We start from the raw sequence: 24,303 nt of genomic DNA on the forward strand, positions 1-24,303 counted from the left end.
GCTCAAGAGGCCAGAATTAAAGAAACGCAGATATCTCCAACAGAACCAATTAATTTTCATTTCCATTGAAACTTAGTTTTGCATATTATGGGCAAATAATCCAACAATTCAGCCCTTCCACTGATGTGTCAGCGTTGATTAAGAGCTGATGTTCATATGTTGGCCAGTTTGACAGGGTGGCACGGTGGTTAGCACTGCTGCCTCACAGCACCAGAGACCCAGGTTCAATTCCAGCCTTGGGTGACTGACTGTCTGTGTGGAGTTTGCATATTTTCCCTGTGTCTGCGTGGGTTTCCTCCAGGTGCTCCGGTTTTCTCCCACAGTTCAAAGATGTGCACGTTAGATGGATTGGCCATGATAAAATTGCCCCTTAGTGTCCAGGGATGTGCAGGTTAGGTGGGGCAATGGGGATAGGGCGAGGAGTGGGCCTAGGTAGAGTGCTCTTTCAGAGGGTCGGTGCAGATTCGATGGCCGAAGGCCTCCTTCTGCACTGTAAGGATTCTATGATAAAGGAATGTTTAGATAGAGCCTGTGATCACTACTAAATCAATAAAAATAATCAGATCAGTTAGAGCCTAGAGAATACTAATAATACCGAGGTCTTCATTGGGTTTTTCTTTTTCCCCATGTACGACTTGTTTTGTTTCAAGAATTTATTTGCTGAAATAACGGACCTTATTCTCCTGCTGTGCGCCATTTCAAATCAATTGATTGTTTTCATTCTGCAGGCATTCTGACATTTTCAAGCATAGAATATTTCAAGCAGAAAATGGTCCAGGAATTACAAAGATCAATAAAGTGTGATCAAGTCTGAAGGCCATTGAAATAGAATGAGACTATGGAAAATGCAATCAACAACTCAAGGGACCCAGACTGTATTGTGAACAGGTATGCTATGACTGATTCTCATATTTTTTGTGTTACGGAGAACAGGAAAGAGATGAAGTTCTACGAATCCAATCCTTACCAGGCCAAATTCGGCGACGCTGATGTCAGCAGTGACGCAGAAGAGAAACCCAGGATGGCTATATTTTTCAATTCGTTTTTCAAAAGAAGCAGAGCATTCAGCTTCAGGAAAAGACCATGTTCGTTGATTGTTTTCAGAGAGACTTCCAAACAAAAACCAAGGTTGTCCTTCCTGGACAGACTGAGATCACTCAAGAAACTCAAGTCAACAGAATTCTTCAAGTTTCGATTTTCCAGAAACTCAAGGCATAGAACCTCTAATATTTGGAGCCGAGAGAAGGGAGAGACGCCAAATGGTGTTTTGACATGTAAACAAGCGTTAGATAAAAGAACATTCAGACATACGTTCGCAGGGGATCTGCAAGACTTTGACACAGCTGGAGATGCAAATCTAATCAGTAGTGCTCTGGAGACTATTAGCATCGAAGATACAGAATCCCAGGAGGTTAACAAAAGGTGGAAGAATGTTCAAATGTGTCTTAAAGGTTCAACTAGAAAAACATTTGACCCAAGTGTTACAAGTTGTTATAATTCCATAACTGTTTTTCCAGAGGATGCAAGCAATAAATACACAAAAATCCCGCAAGAATGTAAAAAGAGTAGAAAAACAAACTTTTTAAATTATTTGAAAAAAATGTCACTAAAAAAGAAGCTAAATACAGGCACTGCTGGTGAGAAAACAGATCACAATGACAAAAACCCTGACTCTTTATTTGACTCTGCGTCTGTTAAACAGGAATGTGATCAAAACTATTCAGACAAATCCACCAGGACGAAAGACAGGAAAAACTTATCAAAAGTCATTGATTTCAGCAAAGTTGTTCAATTAATTAGCAGAGCAAGTAAACAAAGGAACTTTTCTGATGTCTACTCACAGTTTGAGGAGATTCCTGAAGCTAAATCCAGCTGTCATGAACATGATCTTCAGACATCTCCCATTATTCCAGAGACTGGAAAAGGGAAATGTATCCTGCTATCACAGTCTTCTCTCAGCTCAGACTCTGGAATGTGCAACCCTCTCTGTAAACCCAGCTCCCCAGAAAGCAGATTTTCACATGAAGTAACAATTGCTGAAATTTCTGTGAGGTGGTGCAATTCTGAACTACTTGACACCTTTACTCCTGTTTCCTTCCCTCATGATGGACCGAAAATCTCTGATGGAGGGGATAATTGTCAAGCTCCAAACGTTGGTGTCCATTGTAATGAGACTTCTGAGCTCCCAGATGTAACTACTGCTCAAAAGAATGAAATTCATCCAAATGATATATGTGAAGTTGCACTGGGAAATGAAACCCCAGGCCAAAGGCATCATGCAGTGTTACCTTTAACGTCAGTCGGTGATTCAGATCAGGTGCGTAATGATCATTTCCCCATTATGTCTCTCCAAAGCATCTTGGATGTTTTTATTTTAACCTAAAGGATGTGGGAAAGAACCTTCCTTCCTGCCTGACCCGGGATGAGAAATTCCCACCGGAGGTCAGCGGACCTTTCAATGGTCTGTTAAATTATCCATCCCACTCGAGATGGTTCCTGTGGCGTGCGGGATCTGAAGATTTACCTTGTGATATTCAAGGTTGGATGCAGCTAAATTTGTTTGTGCAAAATTGCTAAAGACCTGGTTTAAAATTATTTCATTTTCATGTTTAGTATGCAGGTCATGGGTGTTCTTTGATGGTCCTTTTACTTTGGGTTCTTGGCATGAGATTTGTTTCTTAGACATGCTGTAGTCACACTCTGGTATCTGTTTAACAAGAGTTAAGCAGATGTTTACTAGTACATCTAAATAGGTCACAGAAAAGTCATGTTACTCCTAAGTATGTTTCCAACCTCTCTCTTTAGCATATCCCGTCTCTTAACATTTTATGCCACTTGTCTCCCCCCACATCCCCTCCCCACACAAGTATGCTATCCTACTTTTTAATAACGACAGGTAACTGTGGCTGGGATTTTTCTCTCCTGCCCCTGGTGTGCGTTATGGCCGGTGGGAGTTGAAAGTATTGCAAGAGTGAAGAAAATCAGTGAAAAACCACACCACGCCGGAATGTCACTTTAATACATTGAATATCATGAATAAGTGAGTTGAGGCTGGAATAGGAGGAACGCTGAGTGAAGAAGCGGTTCAGTTTACATTGCTGAGTTTTCAAAGTCTGTCCTTGTCCCAGTTCAGGGGAGGGGAGGGCATGTGAGTCCAGTGCCAATCGTGTCCATCATGTTGTGCATAGGATGTAGTTGTAACATCAAGCATGTTGGTCCTTGGCATTGCTGACATAAAATGGCCCGCAAACAACACACCCATTGTCAGGGGAGGCATCTGCAGCCTATAGATGGGGACAATGTAGTGTAGGGACATTCAAAAGTCTCATGGGGGGGGATCTCTATATTTCACTGTGCAATAGGCGCCAAGATTGGGAGGGGTACGGTCCACATGGGGCATAGGCACATCCATCTCAAATGATTCAGGAGATAACACAGAGATATCAGCTATAATTTCAATGGGATCAAGGATTGGAGGGGGGAGGTTTGAGAGTTATTGGAAGAAGGGAAACCTGAACATTATACTCCTGCAGAACGGTGGAAGGGATTTCCACAACTACACTGTGAGGATCCAAGTTGGCTTGATAGTAACATAGTTTAGTTTTACAGCCACTGGATCAAAAATCATTATTTAGCTTAAAGCTTATGTTTGTGACTGTAGTACCCTCAATAACGACGCAAGAGAGTAGAACAGTAAAGAAGGCTTTAATAAGCTGAGAACTAGCCTGGTGCCGAGACGGGTGCTTACTGGATGCTGCCCACATAGCGGCCCCTTATATACGGCTTCCTGGTGGGCGGAGTCGGAGGCGGAGTCCCCCAGGGTTCCAAGCCCGGTCTTAAAGGGGACATCACCTTACATGATGATAAGGGTACAGTAACACAGTAACCATTCATCACAGTGACAGCATGGATTCAAAACACCTTAAATCTGAGTCTTCTGGTCTTGATCCATTCATCAACAGAAGGACTTTCTCTCTGTCCATTCCATCCAGTCCCCTCATGATTTTGAATATCTCTGTCACATCTCACTCAACCTTTGCTTTTCCAAGGAGAACAGTCCCAACTTCTCCAACCTATCTACGTAACTGAAGTTCTTCATCCCTGGAACCAATTTCTACCAATCCTTTCTGGCGTGACCACCTATTTAACGCCGTCAACCAGTCGTGATGGTTGACGCTGGCCAGCACGGAGGTAGGGGTCGGCGTGGAGCGGCCGATGGAAAAGTGACAGCACGGCCGCAGGTGGTGGGGGGGTTTGCAGGAGCCATTGGAGAGTGCATGCCTGGGGGGGGGAGGGGGGAGGGAGGGGCTGGGGGGATGGACTGGGGGGTAGGGAGGGGCTGTGGGGGAGTGGTGGGCGGGCTGGGGATGGGGGGAGTGGCTGGGGGAACTGGGGGAGGGGATAAGGGGAGATAGGGGATGTGGCTTGTGGGGAGGGGAGGAGGGTGGTTGAAGAGGGTGCGTGAGGGAGAGGGTGGGTGATGGAGAGGGTGTGTGCAGGGGAGGAGAGGGGGGGCTTGGGGTGGGTGCATGCCGGGAAGGTGAGGGGATGGGGTTGGGGAGAGGGGGTGGTTTGGGGAGAGGGGGGCTTGGGGAGAAGGGGGGGGTTGGGGAGTGGGGGTTGGGTTGGTGAGGATGCATGCCGGGGAGGAGGGTGGGTGGTTGGGGAGGGTACGTGCCGGGGAGGATGGGGGGTGGTAGGGGAGGGTGTGTGCCGGGGAGGAGGAGGGGGGGGGTTGGGGAGGGTCCGTGCCGGGGAGGGGCGGGGGATGTTGGAGAGGGTGCGTGCCGGGCAGGAGAGGGGAGTTCGGGAGTGTGCATGCCGGAGAGGAGAGGGGGGGGGGGTGGGGGGTTGGGGAGGGTGCGTGCCGGGGGGTAGGGGGGGGGGGGCGTGCCGGGGAGAGGGAGGGGTTGGGGAGGGTGCGTGCCGGGGAGAGGGGGGTTTGGGGTGGGTGCGTGCCGGGGAGAGGGGGGGGGTTGGGGAGAGGGGGTGGTTTGGGGAGAGGGGGGTGGTTGGGGAGAAGGGGGGGGGGTTGGGGAGAGGGGGGGTGGGTTGGGGAGGATGCATGCCGGGAAGGAGAGGGGGGGTTGGGGCGGATGCGTGCCGGGAGGGAGGGGTTGGGGAGGATGCGTGCCGGGGAGGGGGGGGTTGGGGAGGGTGGGTGCCGGGCAGGAGAAGGGGGGGGGGGGGGTTGGGGAGGGTGCGTGCTGGGGGGGGTGGGGTTGTTGGGGAGGGTGCGTGCCGGGGAGGGGGGGGCTGTTGGGGAGGGTGCATGCAGGGGAGGAGAAGAGGGGGTGTTGGGGAGGGTGCGTGCCGGGGAGGGGGGGGCTGGTTGGGGAGGGTGCATGCAGGGGAGGAGAAGTGGGGGGTGTTGGGGAGGGTGCGTGCCGGGGAGGGGGGATGTTGGGGAGGGTGCGTCCTGGGGAGTAGGGAGGGGGTTGGGGAGAGGGGGGGTTTTGGGAGAGGGGGTGGCGTTGGGGAGAGGGGGGGTTTGGGGGAGGGGGCGCGGGTTGGGAAGGGTGCGTGCCGGGGAGGAGAGGGGGGGTTGGGGAGGATGCGTGCCAGGAAAGGGGGGGGGGATGTTGGGGAGGATGCGTGCCTGGGAGGGAAGAGTTGGGGAGGATGCGTGTCTGGGAGCGGGGTGGGGTTGGGGAGGGTGCTTGCCGGGGAGGAGAGGGGGGTGTTGGGGAGTGTGCGTGCCGGGGAGGAGAAGGGGGGGGGTTGGGGAGGGTGCATGCCGTGGGGGGGGGGGGAGGTTGGGGAGGGTGCGTGCCGGGGAGGGGGGGGCTGGTTGGGGAGGGTGCGTGCCGTGGGGGGAGGGGGGGTTGGGGAGGGTGCGTGCCGGGGAGGGGGGGGGTGTTCGGGAGCTGCATGCCAGGGAGGAGAAGGGGGGGGGTGCGTGCCGGGGAGTAGGGGGGAGGGTGCTGGGGAGGGTGCGTGCCGGGGAGTAGGGGTGTGTGTTGGCGAGGGTGCGTGCCGGGGAGTAGGGGGATGTTGGGGAGGGTGTGTGCCGGGCAGGACAGGGGAGTCTGGGAGGGTGCATGCCGGGGAGGAGAGGGGGGTGTTGGGGAGTGTGCGTGCCGGGGAGGGGGGGGCTGGTTGGGGAGGGTGCGTGCCGGGGAGGGGGGGGCTGGTTGGGGAGGGTGCGTGCCGGGGAGGAGAGGGAAGGGTGTTGGGGAGGGTGCGTTCCAGGGAGGAGAGGGGGCTGTTGGGGAGGGCGCATGCCAGGGAAGAGAAGGAGTGTGTTGGGGAGGGTGCGTGCCAGGGAGGAGTGTGGGGTGTTGGGGAGGGTGCATGCCGGGGAGGAGAGCGTGCTGTTGGGGAGGGTGCATGCCGGGGAGGAGAGCGTGGTGTTGGGGAGGGTGCGTGCTGGGGAGGGGGGGGGTTGGGGAGGGTGGGTGCCAGGGAGGAGAAGGGAAGTGTTGGGGAGGGTGTGTGCCAGGGAGGAGAGGGAGGGGTGTTGGGGAGTGTGCGTGCCGGGGAGGAGAGGGGGCGTTTGGGGAGGGTGCATGCTGGGGAGGAGAGCGTGGTGTTGGGGAGGGTGCGTGCCGGGGAGGGTGGGGGGTTGGGGTGGTTGGGGTGTGTGCGTGCCGGGGAGGAGGGGGGGTGGGGAGTGTGCGGGTCCGGGAGGAGAGGGGGGGGGGTGGGGAGGAGAGGGGGCGTGTGGGGAGGGTGCGTGCCGGGGAGGAGTGCGGGGGATCGGTTGGGGAGGGTGCAAGCCTGGGAGGGGGGGTGGTTGGGGAGGGTACGTGCCGGGGAGGAGAGGGTGGGGGGTGGGTTGGGGAGGGTGCAATCCGGGGAGGAGGAGGCGGGTGTTGGGGAGGGTGCGTGCCGGGGAGGAAGGGGGGGGGGGGGCGGTTGGGGAGGGTGCGTGCCGAGGAGGGGGGTTGGGTGGGATGTTGGGGAGGGTGCGTGCCGGGGAGGAAGGGGGGGGGGGCGGTTGGGGAGGGTGCGTGCCGAGGAGGGGGGTTGGGTGGGATGTTGGGGAGGGTGCGTGCCGGGCAGGAGAGGGGAGTTCGGGAGGGTGCATGCCGAGGAGGAGAGGGGGGGGTGGGGGTTGGGGAGGGTGCGTGTCGGGGGGTAGGGGGGGGGGGTGCGTGCCGGGGAGAGGGAGGGGTTGGGGAGGGTGCGTGCCGGGGAGGAGAGGTGGGTGTTGGGGAGGGTGCGTGCCGGGGAGGAGAAGGGGGGGGGGTTGGGGAGGGTGCGTGCCGGTGGGGGGCGGGGGGGTGTTGGGGACGGTGCATGCCGGGTGGGAGGGGTTGGGGAGGGTGCGTGCCGGGGAGGAGAGGTGGGTGTTGGGGAGGGTGCGTGAGAGGGGGGGGGCGGGTTGGGGAGGTTTCATTCCGGGGAGGAGAGGGGGGGTTGGGGAGGATGCGTGCCGGGGATGGGGGGGGTTGGGGAGGGTGCGTGCCGGGGAGGAGAAGGGGGGGGGGGCGTTGGGGAGGGTGCGTGCCGGGGAGGAGAAGGGGGGGGGGTTGGGGAGGGTGCGTGCCGGGGAGGGGCGGGGGATGTTGGGGAGGGTGCGTGCCGGGCAGGAGAGGGGAGTTCGGGAGTGTGTATGCCGGAGAGGAGAGGGGGGGGGGGGGGGGGGGGGCGGGGGGTTGGGGAGGGTGCGTGCCGGGGGGTAGGGGGGGGGCGTGCCGGGGAGAGGGAGGGGTTGGGGAGGGTGCGTGCCGGGGAGAGGGGGGTTTGGGGTGGGTGCGTGCCGGGGAGAGGGGGGGGGGTTGGGGAGAGGGGGTGGTTTGGGGAGAGGGGGGTGGTTGGGGAGAAGGGGGGGGGGTGTTGGGGAGAGGGGGGGTGGGTTGGGGAGGATGCATGCCGGGGAGGAGAGGGGGGGTTGGGGCGGATGCGTGCCGGGAGGGAGGGGTTGGGGAGGATGCGTGCCGGGGAGGGGGGGGTTGGGGAGGGTGGGTGCCGGGCAGGAGAAGGGGGGGGGGGGGTTGGGGAGGGTGGGTGCCGGGCAGGAGAAGGGGGGTGGGTTGGGGAGGGTGCGTGCTGGGGGTGGGGGGGGGGGGGTTGTTGGGGAGGGTGCGTGCCGGGGAGGGGGGGGCTGTTGGGGAGGGTGCATGCAGGGGAGGAGAAGAGGGGGTGTTGGGGAGGGTGCGTGCCGGGGAGGGGGGGCTGGTTGGGGAGGGTGCATGCCGGGGAGGGGGGATGTTGGGGAGGGTGCGTCCCGGGGAGTAGGGAGGGGGTTGGGTAGAGGGGGGGTTTTGGGAGAGGGGGCGGCGTTGGGGAGAGGGGGGGTTTGGGGGAGGGGGCGCGGGTTGGGAAGGGTGCGTGCCGGGGAGGAGAGGGGGGGTTGGGGAGGATGCGTGCCAGGAAAGGGGGGGGATGTTGGGGAGGATGCGTGCCTGGGAGGGAAGAGTTGGGGAGGATGCGTGTCTGGGAGCGGGGTGGGTTTGGGGAGGGTGCTTGGCGGGGAGGAGAGGGGGGTGTTGGGGAGTGTGCGTGCCGGGGAGGAGAAGGGGGGGGGTTGGGGAGGGTGCGTGCCGGGGAGGGGGGCTGGTTGGGGAGGATGCGTGCCGTGGGGGGAGGGGGGGTTGGGGAGGGTGAAATCCGGGGAGGAGGAGGCGGGTGTTGGGGAGGGTGCGTGCCGGGGAGGAAGGGGGGGGGCGGTTGGGGAGGGTGCGTGCCGAGGAGATGGGTTGGGTGGGATGTTGGGGAGGGTGCGTGCCGGGGAGGAAGGGGGGGGGCGGTTGGGGAGGGTGCGTGCCGAGGAGGGGGGTTGGGTGGGATGTTGGGGAGGGTGCGTGCCGGGCAGGAGAGTGGAGTTCGGGAGGGTGCATGCCGGGGAGGAGAGGGGGGGTTGGGGAGGGTGCGTGTCGGGGGGTAGGGGGGGGGGGTGCGTGCCGGGGAGAGGGAGGGGTTGGGGAGGGTGCGTGCCGGGGAGGAGAGGTGGGTGTTGGGGAGGGTGCGTGCCGGGGAGAAGAAGGGGGGGGGGGTTGGGGAGGGTGCGTGCCGGTGGGGGGCGGGGGGCGTGTTGGGGAGGGTGTGAGCCGGGTGGGAGGGGTTGGGGAGGGTGCGTGCCGGGGAGGAGAGGTGGGTGTTGGGGAGGATGCGTGAGAGGGGGGGGGGGGCGGGTTGGGGAGGTTTCATTCCGGGGAGGAGAGGGGGGGTTGGGGAGGATGCGTGCCGGGGATGTGTGGGTTGGGGAGGGTGCGTGCCGGGGAGGAGAAGGGGGGGGGGGTTGGGGAGGGTGCGTGCCGGGGAGGAGAAGGGGGGGGGTTGGGGAGGGTGCGTGCCGGGGAGAAGGGGGGTTGGAGAGGGTGTGTGCCGGGGAGAGGGGGGGGTGGTTGGGGAGAGGGGGGGGGTTTGGGGAGAGGGGGGAGCGTTGGGGAGAGGGGGGTTTGGGGGAGGGGGCGCGGGTTGGGAATGGTGCGTGCCGGGGAGGAGAGGGGGGGTTGGGGAGGATGCGTGCCAGGAGGGGGGGCGGGTTGGGGAGGATGCGTGCCTGGGAGGGAAGAGTTGGCGAGGATGCGTGTCTGGGAGGGGGGTTGAGGAGGGTGCTTGCCGGGAGGAGAAGGGGGGGGTGTTGGGGAGGGTGCATGCCGTGGGGGGGGGTTGGGGAGGGTGCGTGCCGGGGAGGGGGGTGGTGGTTGGGGAGGGTGCGTGCCGGGGAGGGGGGGGGGAGGTGTTGGGGAGTGTGCGTGCCGGGGAGTAGGGGGGAGGGTGCTGGGGTGGGAGCGTGCCGGGGAGTAGGGGGATGTTGGGGAGGGTGTGTGCCGGGGAGTAGAGGGATGTTGGGGAGGGTGTGTGCCGGGCAGGTCAGGGGAGTCCGGGAGGGTGCATGCCGGGGAGGAGAGGGGGGTGTTGGGGAGTGTGCGTGCCGGGGAGGAGAAGGGGGGGGTGTTGGGGAGGGTGCATGCCGTGGGGGGGGGGGGGGTTGGGGAGGGAGCGTGCCGGGGAGGGGGGTGGTGGTTGGGGAGGGTGCGTGCCGGGGAGGGGGGGGGAGATGTTGGGGAGTGTGCGTGCCGGGGAGTAGGGGGGAGGGTGCTGGGGTGGGAGCGTGCCGGGGAGTAGGGGTGTGTGTTGGCGAGGGTGCGTGCCGGGCAGGACAGGGGAGTCGGGAGGGTGCATGCCGGGGAGGAGAGGGGGGTGTTGGGGAGGGTGCGTGCCGGGGAGGGGGGGCTGGTTGGGGAGGGTACGTGCCAGGGAGGGGGGGCTGGTTGGGGAGGGTGCGTGCCAGGGAGGAGAGGGGGCTGTTGGGGAGGGTGCGTGCCGGGGAGGAAGGGGGGGGCGGTTGGGGAGGGTGCGTGCCGAGGAGGGGGGGTGGGTGGGATGTTGGGGAGGGTGTGTGCCGGGCAGGAGAGGGGAGTTCGGGAGGTTGCATGCCGGGGAGGAGAGGGAGCGGGGGGGGGGTGGTTGAGGAGGGTGCGTGCCGGGGGTAGGGGGGGGGGTGTGCATGCCGGGGAGAGGGAGGGGTTGGGGAGGGTGCGTGCCGGGGAGGAGGGTGGGGGGGGGTTGGGGAGGGTGCGTGCCGGTGGGGGGCGTGGGGTGTTGGGGAGGGTGCGTGCCCGGTGGGCGGGGTTGGGGAGGGTGCGTGCCGGGGAGGAGAGGTGGGTGTTGGGGAGGGTGCGTGAGAGGGGGGCGGGTTGGGGAGGGTTCATTCCGGGGAGGAGAGGGGGGGTTGGGGAGGATGCTTGCCGGGGAGGGGGGGGGTTGGGGATGGTGCGTGCCGGGGAGGAGAGGTGGGTGTTGGGGAGGGTGCGTCCCAGGGAGGAGAAGGGGGGGGGGTTGGGGAGGGCGCGTGCCGGGGAGGAGAGGTGGGTGTTGGGGAGGGTGCGTGCCAGGGAGGAGAAGGGGGCGGGGGTTTGGGAGGGTGCGTGCCGGGGGGTAGGGGTGGGTTGCGTGCCGGGGAGAGGGAGGGGTTGGGGAGGGTGCGTGCCGGGGAGAAGGGGGGTTGGTGAGGGTGCGTGCCGGGAAGAGGGGGGGTTGGGGAGAGGGGGGGGTTTGGGGAGAGGGGGGGGCGTTGGGCAGAGGGGTGGGTTGGGGGAGGGGGCGCGGGTTGGAAGGGTGCGTGCCGGGGAGGAGAGGGGGGGTTGGGGAGGATGCGTGCCAGGAGGGGGGGGGCGGTTGGGGAGGATGCGTGCCTGGGAGGGAAGAGTTGGGGAGGATGCGTGTCTGGGAGGGGGGTGGTTGGGGAGGGTGCTTGCCGGGGAGGAGAGGGGGGTGTTGGGGATTGTGCGTGCCGGGGAGGAGAAGGGGGGGGGTGTTGGGGAGGGTGCATGCCGTGGGGCGGGAGGGGCGGGGGGGGTTTGGGGAGGGTGCGTGCCGGGGAGGGGGGTGGTGGTTGGGGAGGGTGCGTGCCGGGGAGGGGGGGCGGGAGGTGTTCGGGAGGGTGCTTGTCGGGGAGGGGAGGGGGGGTGTTCGGGAGGTGCATGCCAGGGAGGAGAAGGGGATGTTGGGGAGTGTGCATGTCGGGGAGTAGGGGGGAGGGTGCTGGGAAGGGAGCGTGCCGGGGAGTAGGGGTGTGTGTTGGCGAGGGTGCGTGCCGGGCAGGACAGGGGAGTCCAGGAGGGTGCATGCCGGGGAGGAGAGGGGGGTGTTCGGGAGTGTGCGTGCTGGGGAGGGGGGGGGGGCTGGTTGGGGAGTGTACGTGCTGGGGAGGGGGGGGCTGGTTGGGGAGGGTGCGTGCCGGGGAGGAGAGGGAGGGGTGTTGGGGAGGGCGCGTGCCAGGGAGGAGAGGGGGCTGTTGGGGAGTGTGCGTGCCAGGGAGGAGAAGGAGTGTGTTGGGGAGGTTGCATGCCAGGGAGGAGAGGGGGGTGTTGGGGAGTGTGCGTGCCGGGGAGGGGGGGGCTGGTTGGGGAGGGTGCGTGCCAGGGAGGAGAGGGTGGGGGATGGGTTGGGGAGGGTGCAATCCGGGGAGGAGGAGGCGGGTGTTGGGGAGGGTGCGTGCCGGGGAGGAAGGGGGGGGGCGGTTGGGGAGGGTGCGTGCCGAGGAGGGGGGTTGGGTGGGATGTTGGGGAGGGTGCGTGCCGGGGAGGAAGGGGGGGGGCGCGGTTGGGGAGGGTGCGTGCCGAGGAGGGGGTTGGGTGGGATGTTGGGGAGGGTGCGTGCCGGGCAGGAGAGGGGAGTTCGGGAGGGTGCTTGCCGGGGAGGAGAGGGGGGGGGGGGGTTGGGGAGGGTGCGTGTCGGGGGGTAGGGGGGGGGGTGCCTGCCGGGGAGAGGGAGGGGTTGGGGAGGGTGCGTGCCGGGGAGGAGAGGTGGGTGTTGGGGAGGGTGCGTGCCGGGGAGGAGAAGGGGGGGGGTGGTTGTGGAGGGTGCGTGCCGGTGGGGGGCGGGGGGTGTTGGGGAGGGTGCGTGCCGGGTGGGAGGGGTTGGGGAGGGTGTGTGCCGGGGAGGAGAGGTGGGTGTTGGGGAGGGTGCGTGAGAGGGGGGGGGGGAGGGTTGGGGAGGTTTCATTCCGTTGGGGAGGGTGCGTGCCGGGGAGGGGGGTGGTGGTTGGGGAGGGTGCGTGCCGGGGAGGGGGGGCGGGAGGTGTTCGGGGGGGTGCTTGTCGGGGAGGGGAGGGGGGGTGTTCGGGAGGTGCATGCCAGGGAGGAGAAGGGGATGTTGGGGAGTGTGCATGTCGGGGAGTAGGGGGGAGGGTGCTGGGAAGGGAGCGTGCCGGGGAGTAGGGGTGTGTGTTGGCGAGGGTGCGTGCCGGGCAGGACAGGGGAGTCCAGGAGGGTGCATGCCGGGGAGGAGAGGGGGGTGTTCGGGAGTGTGCGTGCTGGGGGGGGGGGGGGGGGCTGGTTGGGGAGTGTACGTGCTGGGGAGGGGGGGGCTGGTTGGGGAGGGTGCGTGCCGGGGAGGAGAGGGAGGGGTGTTGGGGAGGGCGCATGCCAGGGAGGAGAGGGGGCTGTTGGGGAGTGTGCGTGCCAGGGAGGAGAAGGAGTGTGTTGGGGAGGTTGCATGCCAGGGAGGAGAGGGGGGTGTTGGGGAGTGTGCGTGGCGGGGAGGGGGGGGCTGGTTGGGGAGGGTGCGTGCCAGGGAGGAGAGGGTGGGGGATGGGTTGGGGAGGGTGCAATCCGGGGAGGAGGAGGCGGGTGTTGGGGAGGGTGCGTGCCGGGGAGGAAGGGGGGGGGCGGTTGGGGAGGGTGCGTGCCGAGGAGGGGGGTTGGGTGGGATGTTGGGGAGGGTGCGTGCCGGGGAGGAAGGGGGGGGCGCGGTTGGGGAGGGTGCGTGCCGAGGAGGGGGTTGGGTGGGATGTTGGGGAGGGTGCGTGCCGGGCAGGAGAGGGGAGTTCGGGAGGGTGCATGCCGGGGAGGAGAGGGGGGGGGGGGGTTGGGGAGGGTGCGTGTCGGGGGGTAGGGGGGGGGGCGTGCCGGGGAGAGGGAGGGGTTGGGGAGGGTGCGTGCCGGGGAGGAGAGGTGGGTGTTGGGGAGGGTGCGTGCCGGGGAGGAGAAGGGGGGGGGTGGTTGTGGAGGGTGCGTGCCGGTGGGGGGCGGGGGGGGTGTTGGGGAGGGTGCGTGCCGGGTGGGAGGGGTTGGGGAGGGTGTGTGCCGGGGAGGAGAGGTGGGTGTTGGGGAGGGTGCGTGAGAGGGGGGGGGGAGGGTTGGGGAGGTTTCATTCCGGGGAGGAGAGGGGGGGTTGGGGGGGATGCGTGCCGGGGATGAGGGGGTTGGGGAGGGTGCGTGCCGGGGAGGAGAAGGGGGGGGGGTGGGTTGGGGAGGGTGCGTGCCGGGGAGGAGAAGGGGGGGGGGGTAGGGGAGGGTGCGTGCCGGGGAGTAGGGGGTGGGGTTGCGTGCCGGGGAGAGGGAGGGGTTAGGGAGGGTGCGTGCCGGGGAGAAGGGGGGTTGGTGAGGGTGTGTGCCGGGGAGAGGGGGGGTGGTTGGCGAGAGGGGGGGGGTTTGGGGAGAGGGGGGAGCGTTGGGGAGGGGGGGGTTGGGGGAGGAGGCGCGGGTTGGGAAGGGTGCGTGCTGGGGAGGAGAGGGGGGGTTGGGGAGGATTCGTGCCAGGAGGGGGGGCGGGTTGGGGAGGATGCGTGCCTGGGAGGGAAGATTTGGGGAGGATGCGTGTCTGGGAGGGGGGGGGTTGGGGAGGGTGCTTGCCGGGGAGGAGAAGGGGGTGTTGGGGAGTGTGCGTGCCGGGGAGGAGAAGGGGGGGGGGGTGTTGGGGAGGGTGCATGCCGTGGGGCGGGAGGGGGGGGGGGGCGGTTGGGGAGGGTGCGTGCCGGGGAGGGGGGTGGTGGTTGGGGAGGGTGCGTGCCGGGGAGGGGGGTGGTGGTTGGGGAGGGTGCGTGCCGGGGAGGGGGGGCGGGAGGTGTTCGGGAGGGTGCGTGCCGGGGAGGGGGGGCGGGAGGTGTTCGGGAGGGTGCGTGCCGGGGAGGGGAGGGGGGTGTTCGGGAGGTGCATGCCAGGGAGGAGAAGGGGATGTTGGGGAGTGTGCATGCCGGGGAGTAGGGGGGAGGGTGCTGGGAAGGGAGCGTGCCGGGGAGTAGGGGTGTGTGTTGGCGAGGGTGCGTGCCGGGCAGGACAGGGGAGTCCGGGAGGGTGCATGCCGGGGAGGAGAGGGGGGTGTTGGGGAGTGTGCGTGCTGGGGAGGGGGGGGGGCTGGTTGGGGAGTGTACGTGCTGGGGAGGGGGGGGCTGGTTGGGGAGGGTGCGTGCCGGGGAGGAGAGGGAGGGGTGTTGGGGAGGGCGCGTGCCAGGGAGGAGAGGGGGCTGTTGGGGAGGGTGCGTGCCAGGGAGGAGAAGGAGTGTGTTGGGGAGGTTGCATGCCAGGGAGGAGAGGGGGGTGTTGGGGAGTGTGCGTGCCGGGGAGGGGGGGGGCTGGTTGGGGAGGGTGCGTGCCAGGGAGGAGAAGGGGGGTGTTGGTGAGGGTGCGTGCCATGGAGGAGAAGAAGTGTGTTGGGGAGGGTGGTTGCCAGGGAGGAGAAGGGGGGTGTTGGGGATGGTGTGTGCCAGGGAGGAGAGGGAGGGGTGTTGGGAGGAGAGGGGGCGGTTGGGGAGGGTGCATGCCGGGGAGGATAGGGGTTTTTTGGGGAGGGTGCGTGCCGGGGAGGGGGGGGTGGGGTGGTTGGGGTGTGTGCGTGCCGGGGAGGAGAGGGCGGGGTGTGGGGAGGGTGCGTGCCGGGGAGGAGTGGGGGTGGTCGGTTGGGGAGGGTGCAAGCCTGGGAGGGGGGGGGGGGGTGGTTTGGGAGGTTATGTGCCGGGGAGGAGAGGGTGGGGGGTGGGGAGGGTGCGTGCCGGGGAGGGGGGTGGGGTGGGTTGGGGAGGCTGCAATCCGGGAAGGAGGGGGGGGGGGTTGGGGAGGGTGCGTGTCGGGGAGGAAGGGGGGGCGGTTGGGGAGGGTGCGTGCCGAGGAGGGTGGGGGGGTTGGGATGTTGGGGAGGGTGCGTGCCGGGCAGGAGAGGGGAGTTCGGGAGGGTGCATGCCGTGGAGGAGAGGGGGGGGGTGGGTTGTGGAGGGTGCGTGCCGGGGGGTGGGGGGGGGTGCGTGCCGGGGAGAGGGAGAGGTTGGGGAGGGTGCGTGCCGGGGAGGAGAAGGGGGGGGTTGGGGAGGTTGCGTGCCGGTGCGGTGGGGGGCGGGCGGGTGTTGGGGAGGGTGCGTGCCGGGGAGGAGAGTTGGGTGTTGGGGAGGGTGCGTGAGAGGGGGGGGCGGGTTGGGGAGGGTTCATGCCGGGGAGGAGAGGGGGGGTTGGGGAGGATGCGTGCCGGGGAGGAGAGGTGGGTGTTGGGGAGGGTGCGTGCCAGGGAGGAGAAGGGAGGGGGGGGGGGGTTGGGGAGGGTGCGTGCTGTGGGGGGGGGAGTGTTTGGGGAGGGTGCGTGCCGGGGCGAGGGGGGCGTTGTTGGTGAGGGTGCGTGTCGGGGAGGGGGGGCTGGTTGGGGGGGGTGCATGCAGGGGAGGAGAAGAGGGGGTGTTGGGGAGGGTGCGTGCCGGGTAGGGGGGGCTGGTTGGGGAGGGTGCGTGCCAGGGAGGAGGGAGGGGGGTTGGGGAGGGTGGGTGCCGGGGGGTAGGGGGGGGTGCATGCCGGGGAGAGGGAGGGATTGGGGAGGGTGCGTGCCGGGGAAAAGGGGGGTTGGGGAGGGTGCGTGCCGGGGAGAGGGGGGGGGAGGTTGGGGAGAGGGACGGATTTGGGGAGAGGGGGGGCGTTGTGGAGAGGGGGGTGGTGTTGGGGGAGGGGGTGTGGGTTGGGGAGGAGGAGGGGGTGGTTGCGTGCAGGGAGGAGAGGGGGGGTTGGGGAGGATGCGTGCCAGGAGGGAGGGAAGGGTTGGGGAGGATGCATGTCTGGGAGGGGGGTGCTGGGTAGGGTGCTTGACGGGGAGGAGAGGGGGGTGTTGGGGAGTGTGCGTGCTGGGGAGGAGAAGGGGGGGGTTTGGGGCGGGTGCATGCCGTGGCGGGAGGGGGGGGTTGGAGAGTGTGCGTGCCGGGGAGTGAGGGGGTGGTTGGGGAGGGTGCGTGCCGGGGGGTGGGGGTGGGGTGTGGGGGGGTGTTGGGGAGTGTGCGTGCCGGGGAGGGGAGGGGTTGTTGGGGAGGGTGCATGTCGGGGAAGAGAGGTGGGGGTGGGGGGGGGGGTGGGGAGGGTGCGTGATGGGGGGTGGGGGGGGGAGGATGCGTGACTGGGAGGGGGTTGGGGGGTTGGGGAGGATGCGTGCCTGGGAGGGAAGGGTTGGGGAGGATGCATGTCTGGGAGGGGGGTGCTGGGTAGAGTGCTTGACGGGGAGGAGAGGGGGGTGTTGGGGAGTGTGCGTGCTGGGGAGGAGAAGGGGGGGTTTGGGGCGGGTGCATGCCGTGGCGGGAGGGGGGGGTTGGAGAGTGTGCGTGCCGGGGAGTGAGGGGGTGGTTGGGGAGGGTGCGTGCCGGGGAGAGGGGGGGGGGAGGTTGGGGAGAGGGACGGATTTGGGGAGAGGGGGGGCGTTGTGGAGAGGGGGGGGGGTGTTGGGGGAGGGGGTGTGGGTTGGGGAGGAGGAGGGGGTGGTTGCGTGCAGGGAGGAGAGGGGGGGTTGGGGAGGATGCGTGCCAGGAGGGAGGGAAGGGTTGGGGAGGATGCATGTCTGGGAGGGGGGTGCTGGGTAGGGTGCTTGACGGGGAGGAGAGGGGGGTGTTGGGGAGTGTGCGTGCTGGGGAGGAGAAGGGGGGGGTTTGGGGCGGGTGCATGCCGTGGCGGGAGGGGGGGGTTGGAGAGTGTGCGTGCCGGGGAGTGAGGGGGTGGTTGGGGAGGGTGCGTGCCGGGGGGTGGGGGTGGGGTGTGGGGGGGTGTTGGGGAGCGTGCGTGCCGGGGAGGGGAGGGGTTGTTGGGGAGGGTGCATGTCGGGGAAGAGAGGTGGGGGTGGGGGGGGGGGGGGATAGGGTGCGTGATGGGGGGTGGGGGGGGGGGAGGATGCGTGACTGGGAGGGGGTTGGGGGGTTGGGGAGGATGCGTGCCTGGGAGGGAAGGGTTGGGGAGGATGCATGTCTGGGAGGGGGGTGCTGGGTAGGGTGCTTGACGGGGAGGAGAGGGGGGTGTTGGGGAGTGTGCGTGCTGGGGAGGAGAAGGGGGGGTTTGGGGCGGGTGCATGCCGTGGCGGGAGGGGGGGGTTGGAGAGTGTGCGTGCCGGGGAGTGAGGGGGTGGTTGGGGAGGGTGCGTGCCGGGGGGGGGTGGGGTTGGGGGGGGGGGTGTTGGGGAGTGTGCGTGCCGGGGAGGGGAGGGGTTGTTGGGGAGGGTGCATGTCGGGGAAGAGAGGGGGGGGATGGGGAGGGTGCGTGATGGGGGGTGGGGGGGGGGGGGGGGGGGAGGATGCGTGACTGGGAGGGGGGTGGTTGGGGAGGATGTGTGCCTGGGAGGGAAGGGTTGGGGAGGATGCGTGTCTGGGAGGAGTGGGTTGGGGAGGGTGCATGCCGGGAGGGGGGTGTTGGGGAGGGTGCGTGCCGGGGAAGGGAGGGGTTGTTGGGGAGGGTGCGTGCCGGGGGAGGGTGGGCTGGTTGGGGAGGGTGCGTGCCGTGGGGGTGGGGGGTTGGGGAGGGTGCGTGCCGGGGAGGTGGGGTTTGGGAGGGTGCGTGCCGGGGAGGAGAGGAGGGGGTTCTTGGGGAGGGTGCGTGCCGGGTAGGAGAGGGGGGGGGGTTGTTGGGGAGGATGCGTGCCGGGAGGAGAGGGGGAGGGGGGGTTGGGGAGGGTGCGTGCCGGGGAGTTAGGGGGGAGGCGTTGGGGAGAGTGCGTGCCGGGTGGGAGGGGTTTGCGAGGGTGCGTGCCGGGGAGAGGGGGGGGTTGGGGAGGGTGCGTTCCGGGGAGAGAGTGGGGGGGGATGCGTGTAGCGCACAATGACTTACACAAGTCGAGAAGTAATGAAGTCTATCGAGGCTTTATTAAGCGAGACTTGTTCCCCAGCAGCTCAGTTACAGAATGCGGCTGCTGGGAGAACTCGAGCTCCTCTACTCCGCCTTCAGGGCGGAGCCAGAAGTCGGCAGATCCAACCAGGACTCGGGACCTGTCAGCCAATAGCCTCTCGGCTTCACAGGTACCATATTACCCCTAATACATACCACGACAATGGGTTGGGGAGGGGGGGTGTATGGGGAGGGTGCATGCCGGAGAGGAGAGGTGGGGTTGGGGAGGATGCGTGCCGGGGAGGAGAAAGGAGGGGGGGGGGGTTTGGGGTGGGTGCGTGCCGGGGAGGAGAGGGATGTGTTGGGGAGGGTGTGTGTCAGGGAGGAGAAGGGGGTTGTTGGTGAGGGTGCGTGCCAGGGAGTTGAAAGGTGGTGTTGGGGATCGTGCGTGTGGGGAGGAGGGGGTGGGGGGTGGGGTGGGGGGGGGGGGGTCCGCCTGGCCATGTGCCAGCTGGCAACAGTCGCGACCATGCAGCCCATGGCACCTGGCTGCGGGAGTTGTATGGGCAATGGTGAGATGTCGTCTATCCCCCCCACCCCCTGCCGGCCGTTATGTTTGGTCATCACCCAGCGATGTTGGCCGCCGTGGCGGGAGCCGCACTTCTACATGTTGCCCTGGGGAGCAGGAGCAGGAGCGTGCCAGGGGAGGAGAAGAGGGGGTGTTGGGGAGGGTGCGTGCCGGGGAGAGGGGGCTGGTTGGGGTGGGTGCCTGCCAGGGAGGAGGGGGGGGGTTGGGGAGGGTGCGTGCCGGGGGGTAGGGGGGGGGTGCATGCCGGGGAGAGGGAGGGATTGGGGAGGGTGCGTGCCGGGGAAAAGGGGGGTTGGGGAGGGTGCATGCCGGGGAGAGGGGGGGGAGGTTGGGGAGAGGGAGGGATTTGGGGAGAGGGGGGGCGTTGTGGAGAGGGGGGGGTGTTGGGGGAGGGGGTGCGGGTTGGGGAGGAGGAGGGTGTGGTTGCGTGCAGGGAGGAGAGGGGGGGTTGGGGAGGATGCGTGCCAGGAGGGGGAGGGGTTGGGGAGGATGCGTGCCTGGGAGGGAAGGGTTGGGGAGGATGCATGTCTGGGAGGGGGGGGGCTGGAGAGGGTGCTTGACGGGGAGGAGAGGGGTGTGTTGTGGAGTGTGCGTGCTGGGGAGGAGAAGGGGGGGGGGTTTGGGGCGGGTGCATGCCGTGGCGGGGGGGGGGGGGTTGGAGAGTGTGCGTGCCGGGGAGTGAGGGGGTGGTTGGGGAGGGTGCGTGCCGGGGGGGGGGGGGGTGTTGGGGAGTGTGCGTGCCGGGGAGGGGAGGGGTTGTTGGGGAGGGTGCATGTCGGGGAAGAGAGGGGGGGGTGGGGGGGGATGGGGAGGGTGCGTGATGGGGGGTGGGGGGGGGGAGGATGCGTGACTGGGAGGGGGGGGTTGGGGAGGATGTGTGCTTGGGAGGGAGGGTTGGGGAGGATGCATGTCTGGGAGGAGTGGGTTGGGGAGGGTGCATGCCGGGAGGGGGGTGTTGGAGAGGGTGCGTGCCGGGGAAGGGAGGGGTTGTTGGGGAGGGTGCGTGCCGGGGGAGGGTGCTGGTTGGGGAGGGTGCGTGCCGTGGGGGTGGGGGGTTGGGGAGGGTGCGTGCCGGGGAGGTGGGGTTGGGGAGGGTGCGTGCCGGGGAGGAGAGGAGGGGGTTCTTGGGGAGGGTGCGTGCCGGGTAGGAGAGGGGGGGGGGGTTGTTGGGGAGGATGCGTGCCGGGAGGAGAGGGGGAGGGGGGGGTTGGGGAGGGTGCGTGCCGGGGAGTTAGGGGGGAGGCGTTGGGGAGAGTGCGTGCCGGGTGGGAGGGGTTTGCGAGGGTGCGTGCCGGGGAGAGGGGGGGTTGGGGAGGATGCGTGCCAGGGAGGAGAAAGGAGGGGGGGGGGGTTTGGGGTGGGTGCGTGCCGGGGAGGAGAGGGATGTGTTGGGGAGGGTGTGTGTCAGGGAGGAGAAGGGGGTTGTTGGTGAGGGTGCGTGCCAGGGAGTTGAAAGGTGGTGTTGGGGATCGTGCGTGTGGGGAGGAGGGGGTGGGGGGTGGGGTGGCGGTGGGGGGGGGGGGGGTCCGCCTGGCCATGTGCCAGCTGGCAACAGTCGCGACCATGCAGCCCATGGCACCTGGCTGCGGGAGTTGTATGGGCAATGGTGAGATGTCGTCTATCCCCCCCACCCCCTGCCGGCCGTTATGTTTGGTCATCACCCAGCGATGTTGGCCGCCGTGGCGGGAGCCGCACTTCTACATGTTGCCCTGGGGGAGCAGGAGCAGGAGCGTGCCAGGGAGGCGGTGCCGCCTGCCACAGAGGAGCATGCCGCAGGGAGGCAGGTTGCAGCCGCCCACGCTGGAGGGCTGCCCGCATGACAGGACGAGGAGGAGGTGGTGCTGGTGCCACAACGATGGAGATGCCCGATGAGGCCCCCTGTGTACCAGCCCTGCTCGTTGTGCCAGGACCTCACGGACCGGGCATGCAAGAGGAGACTCCAGATGAGCCGGGAAACCATGGCACACATCTCCCACCTGATAGCACACCTGGCACCGTGTGGCACCGGGGAAGGACACCGTCTCCCCGTGGCCGTCTAGGTTACGGTGGTCCTGAACTTCTATGCCACGGGGTCATTCCAGGCACCAAGTGGGGACCTGTCTGGCATCTCGCAGGCATCGGTGCACCGGTGCACCCGTGCAGTGACAGACGCCCTATATGCCATGGCGGACCGCTACATCCAGTTCCCTGTGCACCGGGCCAGCCAGCCGTGGCCAGGATGCCCATGGTCCAGGGGGCGATCGATGGGATGCACGTCGCCGTGCGGGCACCTGCGGATAACAGAGCCGTGTTCATTAATCGGAAGGGGACCTATTCCATGAACGTGCAGGCGCATGAGGATCCTGCACATCTGCGCCCGGTACCCGGGCAGTGTACATGACTCATTCATATCGGCGCAATTTTTCATCCCCACCATGATGACGCCTACACGGAGGCCACAGTCTGACGTGGAGAACTGCTCCAACGATGCCCATGCAGCGACCAGGGGTGTGATAGAGAGGGTGCTTTGGGCTGCTAAAGATGCGCCTCAGGTGCCTGGACCGCTCTGGAGGGGCCCTCCTGTACCCGTCAGATAGGGTCGGCCGCATCGTTGAGATCTGCTGTATCCTGCACAACATAGCCCAGCAGAGGGGCGATGTGCTGCAGGCAGAGGAGGGGGAAGGGGAGGTGCAGCAAGACAAGGCGCAGACCTACCCAGATCAGGAGGATGGGGGGCAATGGTCAGGACAGACGGGCTGGACATGGACGGGAGGCTGCCCACCATAACCGGCTGGGCCAGCGGGCACGGGACAGGCTGATAGCCGTCCGGTTCACGGACTAGGGGGGGCGTGGGGGAATCACCGAGTATGGGCACAGACTGCAGACCACGGCACCAGTCTACCACCCTCACCCCACCCACCCAACACCAACCACCATCACCCAACCCACCCACCACCAACCACCCTCACCCCACCCACCCAACACCAACCACCATCACCCCACCCACCCAACACCAACCACCCTCACACCACCCACCCAACACCAACCACCATCACCCCACCCACCCAACACCAACCACCCTCACCCCACCCACCCAACACCAACCACCCTCACACCACCCACCGAACACCAACCACCATCACCCCACCCACCCACCGACAACCACCCTCACCCACCCGCATGCACACCACCCCTCCATTGCACATCACCTGAGGCACAACGAGCTGGGCTCACATGGTCGCCGGTGGAAGTGTGTCTATTGCAGGCCATGGAGGATGGTGACAACCCGCTCTGCGATGAGCTCTGGGCTCTACATCATTGGACAATGTCTGACCCATGGCCACAGTACCACCCTCCACCCGGACCATCCCTGTATGCGGCTGTGACACTGCAGTGCACGGTCCCGTCCTCTGCCCGGGGGGATGGCGCGGGCGACTCGGGGGGGAGTAGGGCACACTCACCTGAGGCCGACGTTCTATCACCCCTCACACACCCACTGGCGCTCACCTCACCCCACACCCCTGCACGCATCGGACAGAGCACAAAGGCAGCTTCTGTAGGTGTGAAAGCGATTTTAAGAACAAACAGTTCATACACGTGCCCTAGCCCAGAACTAATCTGTGCCCTGCAAGCATGCCAACTTATTCAGTGTCTAATTTTTTTGGCCTTACGGGTCCTATGACTACATCTAGGTGGTTCCCCAGACGGTACAGCAGAACTGGAGGTGGACTCCTATGATTCCTGCCCTGTGATTAGCGACCCCTTTGGTGGCTGTTTCCTGGGGCGGCTCGGCCTAGATGGGCCAGGCTGCGGCTCGGGCGACTGGGATGGCGAGCTGCCAGCCTGTCCTCCTGTTGCCCACCAGATGTACCTGGGACAGAAGGGGGGGGGGGGAGTTCGAGGTGTTGTGGTGTTCCGGGACCTCCCCTACAGGGGGACCCGGAACGGGCCCCTGCACCTCCTCCTCCCTCGGGGTGCCCGATGGCCCCCGGGCCCTTACATGGGTCGGGGATGCGAACAGACGGAGCATCCAACGCCCCCCCCTACACCTGGCGCTGCCAGTGCCGGAGGCCCGCCCTGGTATCAACAAGGGTCTGCAAAGTTTGCAGCCATGGAGCTCAGGGAGTTGGCCATCCCTGTCTGTGTCTGGGCGACGCCGGCCAGCACCTGGGCAATGGCGCCCATGGCCCCAGCGATGGCCTGCAGAGACTTGGATATTGCCTGCTGAGACTGGGCCATGGCATTGAGCGCCTCTGCGATCTGCTCCTGGCTGTGGCTTATGGCTGCCTGTGAGAGGGCAGCCATGTCCTGGGCCACGGCCGCCGCCCGCACGGAAAGCCCCACACCTTACATACTGCTGCCCATGTCCGACACCGTCGCACCCATTGCCTCCAACGCAGGCGCTACCCGTGCGGTGTCAGCCTGGGTGGCACGCATGACTGGCACCACTACCTGCTCCTGCACGCGGGTGGACTCCTCCACCTTCGTCTGCAGCTGCTGCAAGCCGGCCGTCACTCCCTTCGGTCGTCCCTTGGTCCGTGCCTGTATCGGGTCTATGGGTGGGTGTGGTAACTCCAGGAACCCAGGACCCATCTGGGCGGCAGATGGTTGCTCACGCCGGGCTGCCCTCCGACCGCCCGGCTCCTCGGCTGCTCCTACCTCCACCTACTGTACCGGGACGGCTGTGTTGTGTGCACCAGTTAGTGTCCCAGATGCCTCATCGCTAAAATGCCCAACCGAGGTGAGTGTCTCTGCGATGGTGGAGGATGTAGGAGATAGCAGTAGCGTAATGGCGTACTCCTCATCCGACCCCAAGTCTGGGGTACCCTGGAGTAGTGATTCCTGTCCATCCATCCCCTGTGTGTGGGTGTCGTGAGCGTCGGTGTCCTGGGCGTCGGTGTCCTGTGTGTTAGGGTTCTGTGTGTTAGGGCCCTGGGTGTCGGTGTCCTGTGCGTCAGTGTCCTGGGTCGTCTGCGGCGGGGGCCTGTTTCTGTGGCTGCCCTTCTCGTCGCTGGATGTGGCCCGCCGGTGTCACCGCACTCGCACTAGATGTGGGCGGAGTCAGCCTGGTGCTCCGGGTCTCTCCCCGGCTCGTGGCCGCCCTGGAACATCCTGGGGGTGTCGTATGCCTGATGGGCCGGGTCTGTCCCCCCTTCCCCCATATCCCCCCTCCCCCATATCCCCTTCCCCCATATCTCCCCTCCCCCAAATCCCCCTTCCCCCATATCCCCCATATGGGGGAAGGGGGGATATGGGGGAGGGGGGATATGGGGGAAGGGGGGGATATGGTGGAAGTGGGGATATGGCGGAAGGGGGGATAAGGGGGAAGGGGGATATGGGGGATGGGGGATATGGGGGAAGGGGGATATGGGGGAAGGGTGGAAGGGGGGCAGGCAGTGGGGGGTCTCACTTGGCGCTGCGTGGTGGGCGGCCATTTTGCTGGGTCTCCGGGGGGGGGCGTCTTTTGTGCAGTGATGCCGCGCGGCGTCACTGATGGCGCGCGCGTCC

General features: G+C 66.0%; 1 protein-coding gene across 1 annotated transcript in view; it reads left to right on the plus strand.

Moving 5' to 3' along the window:
• Positions 1 to 752: 752 nt before the first annotated feature.
• Positions 753 to 24,303, plus strand: part of LOC140418117 (uncharacterized) — a 97,746-nt gene continuing 74,195 nt past the window's right edge. Inside the window, exon 1 of the mRNA XM_072501532.1 lies at positions 753 to 2,317. Coding sequence (XP_072357633.1) covers positions 839 to 2,317 — 1,479 coding nt within the window. The 5' untranslated portion in view covers positions 753 to 838. The remainder of the gene's footprint in view (positions 2,318 to 24,303) is intronic.

The sequence above is a fragment of the Scyliorhinus torazame genome, chromosome 5 (genome assembly GCF_047496885.1).
Source record: "Scyliorhinus torazame isolate Kashiwa2021f chromosome 5, sScyTor2.1, whole genome shotgun sequence".
In the NCBI taxonomy this organism is placed as follows: Eukaryota; Metazoa; Chordata; class Chondrichthyes; order Carcharhiniformes; family Scyliorhinidae; genus Scyliorhinus; species Scyliorhinus torazame.